Source organism: Trachypithecus francoisi, unplaced genomic scaffold, assembly GCF_009764315.1.
Source record: "Trachypithecus francoisi isolate TF-2019V2 unplaced genomic scaffold, Tfra_2.0 Lachesis_group20, whole genome shotgun sequence".
Taxonomy (NCBI): Eukaryota; Metazoa; Chordata; class Mammalia; order Primates; family Cercopithecidae; genus Trachypithecus; species Trachypithecus francoisi.
In genome coordinates this window covers 12,522,976-12,539,454 of record NW_022681466.1, presented here as the reverse complement: position 1 = coordinate 12,539,454, position 16,479 = coordinate 12,522,976, and the positions used below count along the sequence as shown (strand labels likewise).

The 16,479-nt window shown below is 59.3% G+C and overlaps 1 protein-coding gene across 5 annotated transcripts in view; it reads right to left on the bottom strand.

Annotated features, from left to right (window-relative positions):
* BAIAP2 (BAR/IMD domain containing adaptor protein 2) overlaps window positions 1–16,479 on the bottom strand; it is a 79,110-nt gene that overhangs the window by 30,100 nt on the left and 32,531 nt on the right. For all 5 annotated transcript variants that reach the window (XM_033182553.1, XM_033182551.1, XM_033182552.1 and 2 more), the window contains exons 4-6: window positions 2,462–2,523; window positions 1,628–1,699; window positions 770–907 (exon numbers count right to left, since the gene is read on the bottom strand). In XM_033182553.1, the coding sequence (XP_033038444.1) occupies window positions 770–907; window positions 1,628–1,699; window positions 2,462–2,523 (272 nt within the window). The remainder of the gene's footprint in view (window positions 1–769; window positions 908–1,627; window positions 1,700–2,461; window positions 2,524–16,479) is intronic.

Genomic DNA, 16,479 nt, shown 5'->3' with positions numbered 1-16,479 from the left:
CAGGGGTTTTCCTGTTGTTTCTCTCACAAACCACTGGGCACCCTGTTTTGTGTTTCCTTGTCATCTGTATCACTGTGACCCCAGCAAGTGGGCGAGCGGTTTCTGGGTCTGGCCTGTGTCAGGCACCATCCAGGTTCTGGTGTACACACATCAGGCCGTGCCTGTCATCGGCGAGGCCGTCTTAAGTCCTAGCCCACTCAGCACGCAGCACCAGTGACACTGGCGGGATGGTGAGAGAAACAACACCGACGCCGCTCCCTCGAGGAACCTGGAGTGCCACCTGCCCTTGAGCAGCCAGCCCTGTGGGCGGCGGCCACAGCCGCTGAGAGGAACAGACTGGGACCCGACTCCTGGGCAGGGATCACGGGAACAGACTGGGACCCGACTCCTGGGCAGGGATCAGGGGAACAGAGGTGGGAGGACTCTGGGCAGGGATCAGGGGAACAGACTGGGACCCGACTCCTGGGCAGGGATCAGGGGAACAGAGGTGGGAGGACTCCATGTGGGTTTCTGCTCCTTTGGACAACAGCCTTCCAGCGACCCTGGAGGGCTGCAGAGAGCAGGACAGAGCCCCACAGGTGGAGCTGACCATCCCGCTGGCCTCGGGGCATCGGGCCCACTGCTCCCGAGGTCTACCAGGGGCACACAGCCCGCCTCTGTCTGATCCCACCTGGGGAGCTGCTGTCCACTCCCTGTGGACGAGGGGGGCTGAGGGGTGAGCAGTCCCAAGGCGAAGCGAGAGGCACCGCAGCGGGGGCGGCAGACCTACCTGCAGCTCCTTGTCCGAGTACTTCTGAGGATTCTTGCTGCCCTGGCTCTTCTTCCGAAGCTTCTTCAACTCAGCCTGACACTTATCCAGGGTGTCGCCTTTGCTCCTTTGCTCTGTCTGGTATTTCTTCAGCGCAGCCTGAGAGTCAAACAATAAACACAAAACCAAGGCCCATGAGCCCAACGCAGCAGGGTCCCCCCGGCAACAAAACCAAGGCCCACGAGCCCAACGCAGCAGGGTCCCCTTGGCGGCCCTGACACTCCCTTCTTGGCTTGCTCTCCGGCTGCGCGTGCTCAGCGGCAAATGAGAGCTGTGGAGAGCGCAACTGAGGCCTCAGCCCCGCCCCACCCCACCCCATGGCAGCTCTCTGGTCCCCAAAGATGAAAATCAGACTTGGAAAAACTGGCCGAGGCCCACCCTTCCCACCCACCACGGAGAGCCAAAGATGACTCTCAAACCCTCGAGCAGTGCCTCAGGCCCAAGCCTTCTTGCCAGTTGACAGGAGTGGCAGTGGGGCAGGACGGGCCGAGAGCCCAGGGAACTGTAGAGGCCAGAGAAGGAGCTCCTGCACTCCCGGGCAGCACAGTCAAGCACCAGCTTCACCGTAAGTGGTCAAAGCTGAGGCATGGAACTGGGCACACGGGGCATCAGAGGCAATGGGTTCACCCACAGGTTGCATTTGGGGCCCACCAAGGGCACTCAGTCCCAAATGGACAATAAAGTCAGAGCTGGGGCCCACGCGGACAGGGAGCTCAGGGGAAGTGGGAAGCCTTCAGGCCGAGGGAAGGAGTGACAGGCATTCAGGAGAGCTGGAGCCCAGGCACAGGGCCCCAGCAGGCACGGCCAGGGTGCACTTACACTCAGGTACCTGGAGTCCAGCTCCACCTTCTGCTCCAGCTGTGTGAGCAGCTCGTTGTGAAAAGACTTCAGCTGGACATGGAGAGAAAACACGTCAGCCGTCAGCTCCAACACATGTACCCAGAACAGGAGGCGGGGCAGGGCTAGGGTGGATGGTCACGAGACCCTGGGTGTCCCGGCTGTGTAGGAGCCCCTCCCCATGACTGATGGGCCATGGCTCTGCATGGCCAGGTGCGCCCTATGGAGCAGGGGGCTGCAGGAGCAAGTGCTGAACAGGAGTCTGGAACGTTGGACAATCTCGCCTCCGACAGCCACAAGGGCTCCGTTTCTCATAAGGGCAACAGAAACGGCTGTCCCCTGCTTCCTCTGCTGTCCCATGATGGGGATCACTGCGACACAGGCTGAGAGGTCGCAGGGTCCATGAACCTGAATTGAAACCAGGGTCAGACCCCTGGCTTTACACAGGATGCTGCAAACCAGCCGCCAGCAACGTGCTCTGGTTGTCTGGGGTCTGCCGCTGCCTATAGTCGGAGAGGCCAGGGGAAGTCTGCCTTGTTGCCTTGTGAGCCGCAGGAGTGGGGTCTGGCTGGGGCTGCGACCAGGACTCTCCCTGGAGCCCAGCGTGTCGTGGCCGGCTGTGGTGGCCAGCGAAGCATGTAGCCCTGGTCTGGCCCGTGCCCTTTTCTCTGACGTCCTCCTTGGAGTATGACTTGTGTCCTGAGCCAGGGTCCCTCCCTGCCTCTGAGTGTGGCTGGACAACTCGGACTGTTCCGGCACCAGCTCTCCCACTGCACCTGCCCCTCCTCGCAGGGCCGTGCTGGGGGTGGGACTCACCATTTCTTCCAGCTGATTCTGGATCTGCCTGTGGACTTCAGCCATCTGGAAAAGAACGTCTCCTGGGAAGAACAGAAGGAAGGGGAGGGAGTCAGGTGCCCACAGTCACCACTGTCATCCCAGTCTGGGCTGACAGCCACCCAGGGAAGCCCTGTGACCACAGGCAACAGGGCCCCAGGGGCGTCAGGGCCAGAAGGGAGGGCGGAGGGGGACACCAAGAGAAAACAAAAAATTCTAGAATGACAAGGGACTCCAGACCTCAAACACACAGCACGCCTGGCATCTTTGGGACGGACCTTGAGTCTCTGCAAAGGCAAGAGACAGGAAGAGTTTGTGTGTGCCTCACCCCAGGCGTGACAGTGAGTGGCAGTGAGCGCAAACATGCGTCTTCATACACATCCGACTCTCGTTCGCAGAGACCCAAGAGCTTTGACCCTCCCACCTCAGGCCAGGCAGACGGTCTGCAGACCCCACACCACAGCGTGCAAACCTCCTCTGGGGGACACCAATGGGCATGCGCTGGGCACAGGCCACTCTGACTCCAAGACGCCTCACTACCCAGGCTGCAGACCCACAGCACCTCTGAGACCTTCACCCAACATCTCCACTTTGAGCCCCAGAGGAGCATGGTGGTCTGAGGAGGCCTGGCCCCATGGGATCGGCTCACCAGGCAGCCACCCTGGTGCACGGAGGCCTGGGCTCACCTTGCCATCGCTGAGGGCCCTGGGGACACAGGACACACGGGCAGCGCTTGGGGACACTGATGTCTCCTCGGCCCATGTGCAAAAATGCAGATTAAGAAACCAAAATCGTGAGGCCTCAGCCTCCCAAGTAGCTGGGGTCCAAGGCATGCAGCACTGTGCCTGGCTCTCGCCACATTCTGCAGCCCTAAATTATAAGTTAATGTCAAGACCAAATAACAAGCATGTATTCCCTTAAAAGGCTACACACAATGGATTCAAGAGGAACATCTGGAAGACAACACTGAACAGCAAATCTTTTTAAAAAGGGACTGTTGAATCCAAAAAGAAAAAAGAATATGTGGAGCTTCTCAGGGGGTTCTGGTCAGGTGACAGTCATCACCACCCACCCGTGTGGCTGCGACACTCAAATGTGCACCCCAGCATCCCCGCCAGCCCGAGCCCCCAGCCCCACACTGCAGCTGACGCACACGCAGGGGAGGCCCAGGCAAAGCTGCACAGACCAGGCGTGTGCCCGCCCTGAGCTTCGAGCGGCGGCTGCACAAAATCATCCCACACGTTGAATTTTTAAACTGCATCTTACAAGCAGCTACAGGAAACCACATGGGCACAGAGTGTGAATGCGTCCGGCACCTGCACTTAACTCCCGAGGTGCTGCAGGCGCCCCTGCCGGGAGTATGGCTGTGTGTGCAGCCACCAGCGCTTAACCCCCGGGGTGCCGTGAGGCCAGCTGGAGGGACGGTCAGCCCAACACAGCTCCCACGTGGAGCACCAGACCCCTAAGGAATTCCAAGACCCTAAGATCAGCAGTGAGAGGCACCGAGAGGGGCAGTGAGTTCTGCTGAGCAACTAAGTCTTGTCTGCAGTTCCCTGTGTCCTTCAGGGGCCTGAAGAAGGAGTAGCAAGGTCAGAGCCCTCGAGAGCCTCCCCTGGGGTTAGACGTGAGGCCGTGTGTTCTTGGGCTCCCTCATCTCTTCCTCTCTCCACGCTCCCCGCCATGTGGCAGGCAGACTTATCCAGGCCCACCCTGCTGGGGGACAGAGTCTACCAGGCTTCCTAAGCAGCCTCACCTATCAGATGCCACCCACCCACTGGGAAGCCCACATCTCGTCCACAGCACAAGTGGGTCCTTAACTCAAAAGACGAGGTTCAAATGTAAGCTGAGTGCCAGTGGGCCAGGGCACACAGCACGTGAGCCAGAACAGACCGGCAGAGCCATCACCGTCAGAAGGATCCAGGGATCTGGGGTGTTGGGTGTGATGGACAGCAGGTGGCCATGCCTCGGGATGTAGGTGTGGGAGTGCAGAGGTGTCACACCCAGGCTGACGGGTCCACCAGCTCCGGGCAGCTCACACCACCGGCCCAGGGCTGCCTAGGGATGCTGGGGAGTGGGGAGGGGAGGAGTATCGGAGGGAGGAAAGGGAGCTCATGTGGGAGTCACAGGCGATTGTTTCGTTTGGGATGAAAGTCTAAAAACCACACAGGCATCCTGAAAATGAGGCCCCTCTTTTTTCAGCCGTCTACCAATGGACTGCCATGAGTGAAGCAGCAGCCGGTCCGCACTGGGGTCACCGTGGGCCTCACCCCACCAGCTCCACCTCCACCTTGGACAGGACGGCCGCCAGGCTAAGATTGAAACCCGCTCCACGGGACTGACTGTGACTGGGGAGCCCAGCCTCCTGTGGACGGGCTGAGCACAGTGATGAGGACAGGGCTGCCTCAGGACCCTGGCTGGGGCCCCTGCTCCCCAGCAGAGAAAACAGCACCTGAGTCAGGTGAGGCTGCAGAGCCCAGGCCCCAGGCGTGCCTGGCCAGCATCTTTCTGTCCTCAAGTTGGCTCTGCTTGCGGGCAGCACTTGGCGGAGAGGGGCCTTTCCATCTGCTGAGTCTCCAGCTCCTTTCTGGAATCCCAACAGAGCCTGGTGAGACCCCACGACAGCCCTCGATCTCTCCTGAAAGCTGAGCCCGGTCTCGCTCCCCGCAGGTCTTACCCCAACCTGCGTGGGACTGTCACCCCACTTTGCAGGAGAGGGACCTGCCACCCCTACAGCTCGAGGCTGACTCGGGGCTGAGCAGGCTGGAGGTCAAACACCCCAAAACTCGGGAGCCCTGAGGGTTTCCAGAGGCTGCATCCTCAAGATCTGCTGCCAGCCTAGAGCAGCGGAGAGCACAGTCAGAGAGGAGTGGAGGCTGCAGTTCAGGAAGGCAGACGCCCGGCTCCCACCCAAGATGACACCAACAGCCGCATACACGCCCAGCTCCCACCCGAGACAGCACCCGCACCCACAGGACCCAGCTCCGAGATGGCACCTGCACCCACAATGCCCACCTCCCACCCAAGACAGCACCTGCACCCAGAGCGCCCAGCTCCCATCCGAGATGGCACCTGCACCCACGGCACCCGGCTCCCACACAATACGGCACCCGCACCCAAAGCACCCATCTCCCATCCGAGACAGCACCCGCACCCACAGTGCCCAGCTCCCACCCAAGACGGCACCCACACCCACGGTGCCTGGCTCGCACCTGAGACGGCACCCGCACCCACAGGACCCAGCTCCGAGATGGCACCTGCATGCTTCAGCACCAGCAGCCTCAGGACGGGCAGGAAGCCCAAGCATATGTCCTCCCAACACTGGGCTTTTTTTTTTTTTAATTGGGAAAAATTCACATAACATAAAATTCACCATTTTTACCTCTTTTTTTTTTTTTGAGATAGTCTCTCTGTCACCCAAGCTGAAGTACAGTGGCACGATCTCGGCTCACTGCAAACTCCACCTCCCAGGTTCAAGAGATTCTCCTGCCTCAGCCTCCTGAGTGGCTGGGACTACAGGCGCCTGCCACCATGCCCAGCTAATTTTAGTATTTTTAGTAGGGATGGGGTTTCACCACGTTGGCCGGACTGGTCTCAAACTCCTGACCTCAGGTGATCCACCCACCCCACCCCACCCCACCAAAGTATTGAGATTACAGGCGTGAGCCGCCGCACCCGGCCAAGAAATTGGGACTGTGGCTGGTGCGGGGATTGAGTCCGCGACTGTGGCATCAGCACCATGAGCTCAGCAATTGAGCTAACCGACCGCCCTGACATTTTCATCACCCCGAAGAGAAACCCATGCCCCCCGCAGTTGCTCCCTAGCTCCAGGGAACCAGTCTGTGGAGTGGCCTATTCCCAACCCTTCACATCACTGCAGTCATATGGGACCCTGTGTGTCTGGCTTTTCTCCCTGGGCACAATGTCTTCAAGCTCCATCCATGGTACAGCCTGCCTCAGAGTCTCCTTGTCTTTCTAGAGACAGGGGTCTCACTCTGTCACCAGGCTGGAATGCAGTGCCACAGTCACGGCTCACTGCAGCCTCCAACTCCTGGGTTCGAGGGATCTTCCGGCCCCAGCCTCTCGAGGAGCTGGGACTATAGGGGTGTGCCACCATGCCCAGCTCATTCTTAAAACACTTTTGTAGACATGGGGTCTCACTATGCTGCCCAGGCTAGTCTTGAACTCCTGGGATCAAGTGGACTCCCAAAGTGCTGGTATTATAGGTGCAAGTGACTGCGCCCAGCCACAGAATGTCCTTTTTTTTTTTTTTCCAGATAGAAACAGAGTCTTGCTGTATTGCCCAGGTGAGTCCTAAACTCCCAGCCTCAAGTGATCCTCCCATCTTGGCTTCCCAAAGTGCTGGGATTACAGATATGAGCCACACCCAGCCTGTCCTTCTTTACGGCTGAATATAATTTCACCCTATGGATACACCAGATGTTTGTCTCAGCATCCACTGAGAGGTGCGGGCTGTTTCCCGTGTGGCCTGTTCTAACAGAGCTGCCGCGACAACAGCTCTTCAGAAGCAGCTTCAGGGGATGACAGCCCTGAGCCCCACCTGCACACCATCTGTCTTCCTGATGTGCGTTCTGGAGGTGCTCTCGCCTGCTTACAGCCAAAACGTCTCCTGGCAAGCAGAGCCCCGGGGAGCAGAGCAAACTGGGGGGTCTCACCCGCTGCCACCACCCTTGACGTTTTGGGAGGTCAGAACGTCGGGGCTCTCTCAAGCATCCTCCACAACCTAGATGGGGCCTCCCCTGATGGTGGGGTGGAGCTCAGTGAGCCCTCCCAGGTGTCCACCTGCCATCTCCTCTCTGCCTCAGGCTGGACCTGGTTCACAGGGAAGACAAAGCAAGAATCAGATGAGTTAAGCTGCAGATGGTAACAGGGGCTGATTCTGGAAGGATTGTGCCTCCCGGCAGGACCTGAGACTCAGCACTCCCTCCAGCCAAACAGCCAGGCCTCTCGGGCTGTACTCTGGGGAGCATCTGCCTCGCTGCCTCCTGACCCCAGCAGGAGCTGGTTTCTGCCAAACCTCAGGATTACCAACAAGAGGGAACACCCGGGTGCGGTTGCTTCTGCTTCTCCGCCTTATGTATTTTATTCACCACCACTACAAAAAAAAAATTCCCAGCAGACCCTCAAAAGTATGCACACACCCTGGCAGAACCTCCGTGCCAGGACAGAGGTGGCAGTGCCTGACTGGCCTCACATGGAACCCAGGGCTGGCCAGTGCAAAGGCTGGGCAGTACCAGGGGCCCGAATGTGCCGATGGAGGGGAGGAGCAGGACTTGAGGTCCACCAAAGGCTGCCATAGTGCTCCAAGTGCCCCTGCCTGGGGGAGAAGGGCACAGAGGGAGTGTGGTGATATGCATAGCACTGAAAGGGTTAAAGGCAACAAGGGCAGATGGAGGGAGGGTCCTCGGAGAGGGTCACTCAGGACACTCTCACAGCAGCTCCCCACAAGGCTAGGGCCACAAGGAGGCAGGTACTGCTCTGACGCAGCTGTGTCTAGAGAGCAGATGAACAAGGATTAACCGCTCATCCCTGAAGACGGCACAGCAGGACAAGCGGCCCACCGGAAGGCAGCCCACTCGACGTGGTGGCTGAGCTCCTTCTGATGGCTTCACACAGTTCAAAGATGGAGGCCGAACCAGGGGTGCCCTGGGTGGTCATCTGCTGAGCCCAGGAGACTCAAGAGGGCCGGGGAGGCTGGAAGCAGAGGGAAAGGGGTGAAGAGGGAGGTGAGGGTGGTCCAAGAAGAGAGAGGGCAGCAAGGACGTGCCACAAGATGCCCCAGACCAAGCAGAGGCACAGACCTGGCCGCCAGCTTCAAACAATAGGCACCAGCAAGTTTCCCCCAACACCAAACACGGGCACAGCCGGAATGAACGTGGCTGGAGACAGCTCTGCGGGTGAGCTGAGCCGAGGCCGGCTTCACAACCACACCCAGGGGTTCCCACGAATGGCTCTGGCTCAACACAGTGGGAAGGTGAAAGAGACAGAAAGCACTGTCAGTCATAGCTCTGCCAAGCCCATTCTTCCCTGCAGTTTAGATGAAGACAGAACTACATTCTTCTTCTCCCAGCCCAATCTTTCCAACCCGGAGAGAAGTTGCAGGAACAGTACAGCAAACACCCATTCACTTTGCTGAGGTTCCGTGGTGGCGCGCTTCGCCACAATGGCTTCAGCACTCTTTCTGCGATGTACAGGTACATGCACAGGCACTCACACGCATCTGTGAACGCACTCACATGCACCAGTGCGCACACACACACAGGCACTCACACGTATCTGTGCATGCGCACACACAGGCACTCACATGCACCTGTGCACACAAGACAGGCACTCACACGCATACATGCATGCACACCAGCACGCACATGTATCCATGCATGCACACGCACGTACTCACAAGCATCCGTGCACGCACACACACAGGCACTCACACGTATCTGTGCATGCGCACACACAGGCACGCACATGTATCCATGCATGCACACGCACGTACTCACAAAGCATCCGTGCACGCACACACACTGGCACTCACGCACATCCGTGCACACACACACACAGGCACTTTTTTTAGCCCCTTGAGACTCAACTGCAGACATCAATGTGATGCTGCCCCTGCCCCCAATACTCCAGCTGTGTCCTAAGAGCAAGGACCTTCTGCCTCATCATCACGCCTCCCTTCTGACACACAGGAAGGTTACCCCAGATGCACCCTCTTCTAATCAGCACACACCATGCTCCCGAATAGCCCGACGATGCCATTGACAAGCTCCTCCCTGATCCAGGGTCTCGTCGAGGGTCCTGCTGTGTTGGATTGGCACGTGGCTTTAGTCTCTCTCATTTTAGGAAAACAAATCAGCATTCCACCTCCTGGAAGACGGCTCCATCAGCACTTGAGACAAGTCACACACGGGCTTCACCGTGAGTGATGAGGAACTGGCGCCTACCAGCACCCGGAGGACTCTCACCCTTCCTCTGGGGTTCCAGTCTGGGCGTCTTCAGTCCTTTAACCTAGAAGAGCCCCTCACACTTCGTCTTTCACAACAGTGAAATTTTAAAGATTTGAGCCTTTTCTTACTTCAGAAAATACAACGTGTTCTTAGAGTCTGCGAATGACAAGAGGCTGAGAGAGAGCATGAATCTCAGAGACAGTGAAAAAGACTGGGGGAGGCGGGAGCCTGGGCCTCGGATGCTCGCAGGCTGGTGCTGCAGGCAGATCTGTGCAGACCCTCATCCTCATCTGTGAGGGCAAACAGCAGCTCAGATCCTGCCCGAGGGTCCCCAAATGCTCAACTCCGAATCCCAAATGGAGCATAAACAGCCATGTCATGACGATTTCAGCTAACACTCCGCTTTGTCAGTTAAAAGATCATTTCTACCAAAGCACGGCCCGAGGAGATGGGCCTGGTGATTGCTCCCATGAAGAAGGCTAGCAGCCCTGGCTGAACCCAGGGTGAGGTGAACAGCACAGCCTCCACCTCCCCATCCTGGCCTGGTGCTCCTACAAACCAAGAGGTCGGAGGTTCTGAAAGGCACCCCAGGTGGTAAAAGCTCAAAACTCCTGGGTAACCAAGAGACTGCACAGGAGGCTGGGACACAGTGGTGGGGAAGGTCCAAGAAGATGGCTTCGATCTCTGAGAAGCAGGGGTGTTGAGCACTGAAACGGGGAGGGGCCACTGGAGGGTCATGGGGGATGGAAGGCCCCATGCCACCCACGAAGGGAGCTTCAACCACCCCCTGGGGCCACCAGGGCCCCACTGCAGGAACCCTCCACCTGCCACCTATCTGTTGGCTGGGGGACGTCCTGGAGGTGACAGGCGCCCAATACCCAGGGCTGTGGGAAGGGGCTCCAGGCTAGATGCCATGTTCTCATCAGGGAAGCGTGCATGTTCGTGCCTGGCACCTGGGATTAAATCAGTAAGGTGCAGGCTCATGACCACAGACAACCGGGTCCGTGAGGCCCACAGGACAGCCTGGCCCCAGAGCAAGGACTGGGGGTGCATTCACCTGCTAACAGCAGACAGCCCCACCCTGACACCCATGGTCCCTTCTCATACACCCACCTCCAAGCAGAGGATGCTGGGTGAAGAAGAGGTCACGAAAAATTAAAGAAAGGCAGAGCCTGCCAGACAGCGTCCGCCTGCCTGTGCTCAGAGGGGGAGGAGTGGCCTCTGGGCTCAGGTGTCTGCAAAGGTTGAAGACCCCACGGACCTGGGTCAGCAACAGCCACAGCTCTCCCAGGAAGGCACCCTCCTTCTCGGACAGGGGCCAGGAATTCAGGAAATGCCAGTCCGGGGTGGGGACGAGGAGATGGCTGGGAGGCTGTGGCCCAAGTGGGGCCCAGAGCAGAGCATCTGCTCTTGGCACCAAGGTGAAACTGACGAGTGGGGGCGTCAAACAGGGCAGCAGAGTTTTCCACTGGACCCTGAGAAGTGCTCAGGCGGCCACGAGGCATGGACATAGGGAGGCCGAGAACAGCCCCTCTTCTTCCCTGATTACATGAATCAGGCCAGGCTGTGCAGGAGGAGCTGAAGGAGCAGGAAGCCGGAGGGAATCAAGGAACATTGTTGTGGACCAAGGTGGAGCCTAAGGAGGTCTCCCGCCTCTGCCCTGGGGCATTCCAGCCATCTGGGGAAAGGGAGTGGCAGCCCTCGGGCAGGTGGAATGCAGGTGACCCAGCCCACCCTCCCCGAGCTTCAGAGGGCTGGAGCCAGCTGGGGAGGGCATAGCAGCCACAGCCCACAGGGAACCCCAGTCTGCCTGGGCGCGCTGACGGAGAAGCAACAGGACCAGCACAGCCATAATGCTGGCCCAGGAGACTGGGAGGGCCGGGACGGCCGGAAGCAGAGGGGGAGCAGTGGGCAAAATCACGGAAGAGACCGGGGGAGGGCAGCAAGGAAATGTAACAAGATGCCCCAGACTGCACAGGCATAGACCTGCATGCTACGGCGCCTGTGTGTGCCGCACTGGAGGAGGGAACAGGCCACCCACTAGGCCCTACTTGGCGTGGGAACTGCTCCAATCCTTGGCTGCCTCCTGGACAACGCTCGGATGGCAGTGTGTGAGCCAGAACAGCTCGCAGTGGCATGGGAGGGTGCAGAGAAGGCATCTGACCCTCGCCCTGAGTCTTCCAGGAGCTGGACTTGGGTCCCTGAAACAGAGGCTCAGGGACGTGATGGGCGCTGCTACCGAGCAGTCAATGTGCTCTTTTTGGCCAGTGGATACCGAGGGCACAGAAACACTCGTTTCCTGGGTATTTCTGTTGCTTCAGGGGGCCCAAGAGGGGCTCTGCGTGAGAGGTCAGCTGCTCCAACTCGGCTGCGAGCATGCATCACCTTCCAGAGCCTTCTGAAGTAGATATCCACAACGCTCAAATATCCTCGTGGCTTCTGGAGCCCAAAGGCACCTCGAGAGCTCATCACCACCCACCTGGGCAGGGCTCGAACAAAGCACGCTCATCACGGGGAAGGACAGATGGCCAGGGGGCTGACAGGACATCTTGCTGTCAGAGCCCACAGAGAGGCCATGGGACCAGATCCAGTGCTGACCCAGAGCCCAGGGATGCCACCTCGGGGGTGGCTCCTGCTCCCGCCCCTTCTCTCTGCTGCTTTCCAGCCACCAGCTTCTCCTTGGGAGAAGCAGAGTTCTTCCCCCACCTACAAAAAAGGCAAAAACAGAATGTGGCCGGGAGTAACCAATGGAAAAAAATCAATGTCTGTGTTGCCATGGTGATGACGGTAGCCGACGCTGCTTCCCCACACACAGTTCGGAAACCAAGCAAGTCCAAAGAGCCACCTTGGTGTCAAGGCTGGTCAGCATTCAGATCTTGGACAGGGGGGTGGAGGGAAAGCAGAGGCCAAGGCTGCCTTCTGTCACCCGCCCCCATTGTCCTGAGCCATCACTCCAAATCACCGGCTCCGAGGATGGCCCCTGGACGAGCAATGTACCATCACACCGGGATCAAGGACTCTCAGGCCCGCCCGGGCCTCTGGTGCTGAATCTGCTCACACACTCCCAGCGTCCCAGGCAGGCGGGGGCTCCAGGGTCAGTAGCCATCCACCCAGGGCGGCTGGAATGGCGGCTGCAGAGGGCCCCCACGTGACACACATGAACCAAGACAAGGTTCTGCCGGGGCTGAGCTGACCTGACACCTTCTCTCCATGAGTTGAGAGACCAGGCCGAGCCCAGCTCCCACAGCTGCAGGGGGAAAGGCACGCCGGGGCCTTCTCCTGCCCCGCGCGTCCACTGGGAACTCTTCTGCAGCAACACTCCCTGCCCCTCTCTCCTCCCTTCAAAGCGCCTTTTGCCTCCTTGTCCGCAAGGAGGTTTAAGGTCTGATGGGGCAGAGGAGTTTCCACGTTTCCACTTCCCTTTTGGCCACCAGTGACCAAGGTTTCCTGGTAGAGTACACTCAATGCCCAGCACGGAGGCTGCCTGGACGTCCGCTCAGCATGGAGGGCAGACCCAGGCCACAGCTTGGAGCAGAGCCTGCTCCTTTCTTCATGGGCAAATGTGCCTTTCAAAACCAACTTCTGGCTGGGCATGGTAGCTCACCCCTGTAATCCCAGCACTTTGGGAGGCCAAGATAGGAGGATCGCTTCAGTCCAGGAGTTCGAGACCAGCCTGGGCAACAAAGCGAGATCTTGTCTCTACAAAAATTTTAAAAATTATACAGGCGTGGCAGCACACACCCGTAGTCCTGGCTCCTCAGAAGCTGAAGTGGGAGGATCACTTGAGGCCAGGAGGCTGCAATGAGCTATGTGACTGTGCCCCCACACTCCAGCCTGAGTGACAGAGAGAGACTTTGTCTCCAAAAAGGGGAATAAACAAAAACCACCACCACCAAAAAAAAAAAAAAAGAACCAAAACAAGAAAACAAAAAACTCTCCAATCTTCCTGGGTACAACAAGTGCAGCTCCAAAGACCCTGGCCACCTCCGCTGCCTGTTCAGGTCCCACGGTACGGCATCCTCCCAAGGTGCCCTAGGCACGGCTCCCACATGTCCGGGGAAAACAGAAAGGCTGGGAGGGGAACTGAACCTTGCCCAGGAACATGCTGGCCAGAGCAAGCTTGTGAGTGGAAAGCCCCGGGGGGGTCCCCCGAGTGGGCAGAGGGAGCTGCCATGGACGGGGAACCATGCCCCCCACCCAGGTTTTTCCAGGGGCCTCGCAGACTGCACCTCCCGAAAAGGAAGGGGCCACTGCAGAGGCAGGGAACAGACTCGAAAACTCCCACCAGGCGTCCTTGAAGCCGGCCCTGGACCCCAGCTGCCCACAGAGTCCCATGGCCATGAGCGGGGGCTGCCAAGAAGCCAGGTGGGCAGTTCAGAGCGGCCGTCCCGTGGATCGCTCCCCAGTCTCTCTGACCACCTTACCAGGGGCCAGTCTCCCTGTCACCCCTCCAGCACTCCATGGGGCGGCATGAGCGCCGCCCCTCGGTACTTGGATCTAGGACTATCTGTGCACGCGTGTGTGTGTCTGTGCCCGCGTGCGTGCTCTGGTTGGGTGCATGCACGTGTTCAGTCTCTGCCCGGGACACAGTCCAGTCAGCCCTGCAGTGATGCAACCGCCTGCATGTGACTGCGCTAACAATTACAAAAATGCTTCCAATGTATAAACTGTACAAAGGAGACTCTCACACGCCCGTGGACCCACCGTTCAGAGCAACCAGAAGTTCATGTTGTGCCGTTTGCCCTTCAGACGGTTAAATAAACAAGCACAGCGGGGACAGCCGGAGGGCCCAGCGCATCCTTCTTAGCCCAGCCTCTGCCGCCAGGACCACCCCTGGGGCTGCTGAGACCCTGTCCTGGCTGTTTCTACGGGACCCAGTGCCGGACAAGTTGTCGAATGTGTGACTGGGGAGTGGTGGAGCCTGGAACAGCTGGAGCTCAGCAGCAGGCATGCAGGAGCACGTCTGGGACAACGGTCACAGACTGTGGACAAGAGAACCCACTGGCACCTCCCACGGCCCGGAACTGAAGGCTGGACAGAGGCACTGGCAACTAGATACGGTCCCCCAACCTAAGAAAGACTCCTCCGCAGAACTGGAGTCCCCCCAGGCCCTCCAGTAGCATGCCACAACCAAGGAGCCATCAAGGTGGCCTTCTCTGCAGTGCCAGACTCGGGGGCACCCTCCTCAGGGCAGGGAAGCGGGGACAGGAGACACAAGAGTGGAGTCCCCGAGACGGGCTCAGGTCCTGGCTCTGTCTCTGTGGCTGCTGACTGTGGGGTCCCTAGATCCTGGGCTTTGTCTCACACTGATCCTGGGGGTTGAGGATTCAAGAGCGGCTTCTGGTGTGGACCCCGCATCGCTGCCCTCCTACACCTGGGGCCAAAAGAACACCTGTGACCCGGATGGCACTGACCAGGGTCCTGGCCTCTGGGGACAGACCCCCTCCGACAGCTGCTCTTCAGGGGACAGAAGCCATTCAGACCTCCAGTTCCTCACGCATGTCCGTGGGGAAGACCAATGCCGTGAGCGTGGCCTGCTCCTAACCAGCGTCGCCTATTTGTGCTCCCTGATTATTGTCCAAGGGGGAACATCAATACTGGGAGAGTTTCTCAGCCACTGACTGGCTCCAAACCCTACCAGATGCAAACAGGAGCAGAGGCCGCCCTGAGAGCGCCAGCCGTCATGTCTCTGGGTGGCTATGACCAGTGTCTGTCAGGCCTGACATGCCCACGCTTCCGCCAACTGGCACCACCCAAAGTGCACGGGACCCACATCCCACAGGACCCCAGAGACGCAGACACCTGCCCACGGAGGCTCCTGGGCTGGCACCTGTGCCCCCAGGCCCCTCAGCCTGTGGCCAACACTATGTGGAGCCCCATCGGAGGCGGCCAGCACCTCAGCAGCTCCTGGCTTGAGGAGGAAGGCTGAGCGGCTCCTCTCTTTCCCTCCCTAGGGAGCACTGGTGACAGCACCGAGGGATGGCAGGCGCCATCAGCTGTGCCTCACCTGGGGGACGGGCGGCCCCAGCATCTCAGGGGAGAGACCAGCTGTCCTCCCTATTCTGGCCGGCTGAGGCCTGACGCTGTGGCGTGAGTCCTCAGGGAGGAAAGGTGCCTCCCCGCTGTGATGCTGGGCCAAAGAGAGCAGCAGCAGCAACGCCAGCAGAGGACACCGACACCCAGCCGGGCCTCAGAGCCTCTCGCTGAGTAAGACTCCAGCAGCCCCTCTGCCGGCCACGCTCGCAGCTACTGATCACAGAAACGGCTCAGGATCAAACCACGAGCAGCCAGACCAGGGGCCCACACTTGGCTGCCGTGGCTGCAACTCAGCCAATCCCATCAGGACGGCTGCTAATCCCCCCGAAGAGCTGAGCCTGCACCGCAAAGCTGTCAGTAGGTGGGCAGGGCTGGGCCACCCCTAGCTGCAGCCAGAAGGGAACAAGCCCCCTTCCCCGGCTCAGGCACTGGTGGGTCCCCACAGAGTTAAGCAGGAGCACGCGCCTGCCTCTGCGAACAGGCAGTTGGGGCAGGGTGGGCTCTGAACGATCCCCACGGGGCGGGAGGCAGGGCCCAGGGCAGCGTCCTCCCCAAGTACCCTGGTGGCTTCTTCGGGTGGCTGTCTCTGGAGCACCCCTGCCCGTGTCCTACTGTAGGGAGGGAGGAATAGTGTGGCATGAGGGAGGTACAGGCAGGTTGGAGCAAGGGGTTGGGCTCCTGGGTGCACTGTGCACGGAGCCGCCTGAGCCCAGAGGGGCCGTGACACAGCCAGACAAGCTGCTTGGTCTCACAGAGAGCAGGAGGCCCTACCAGGTGACTGACACGAGATGGTGGTTCCGAGCCACTTTGGCCAACGGGAGCCACTAGAGACAGCCCCAAAGGCCCCTTGGGGTTCACATGACCAAGGACCTTCTCTTCTGCACAGGCCCCCACATTTCAGAGACACAGAGATGCCACACACACGGAGGGAGCCACTCCGTGCCTCTAAGAGAGAGGCTGACACCTGCGGGCACAGGAGGGGCACCTGACCCGTGGGAG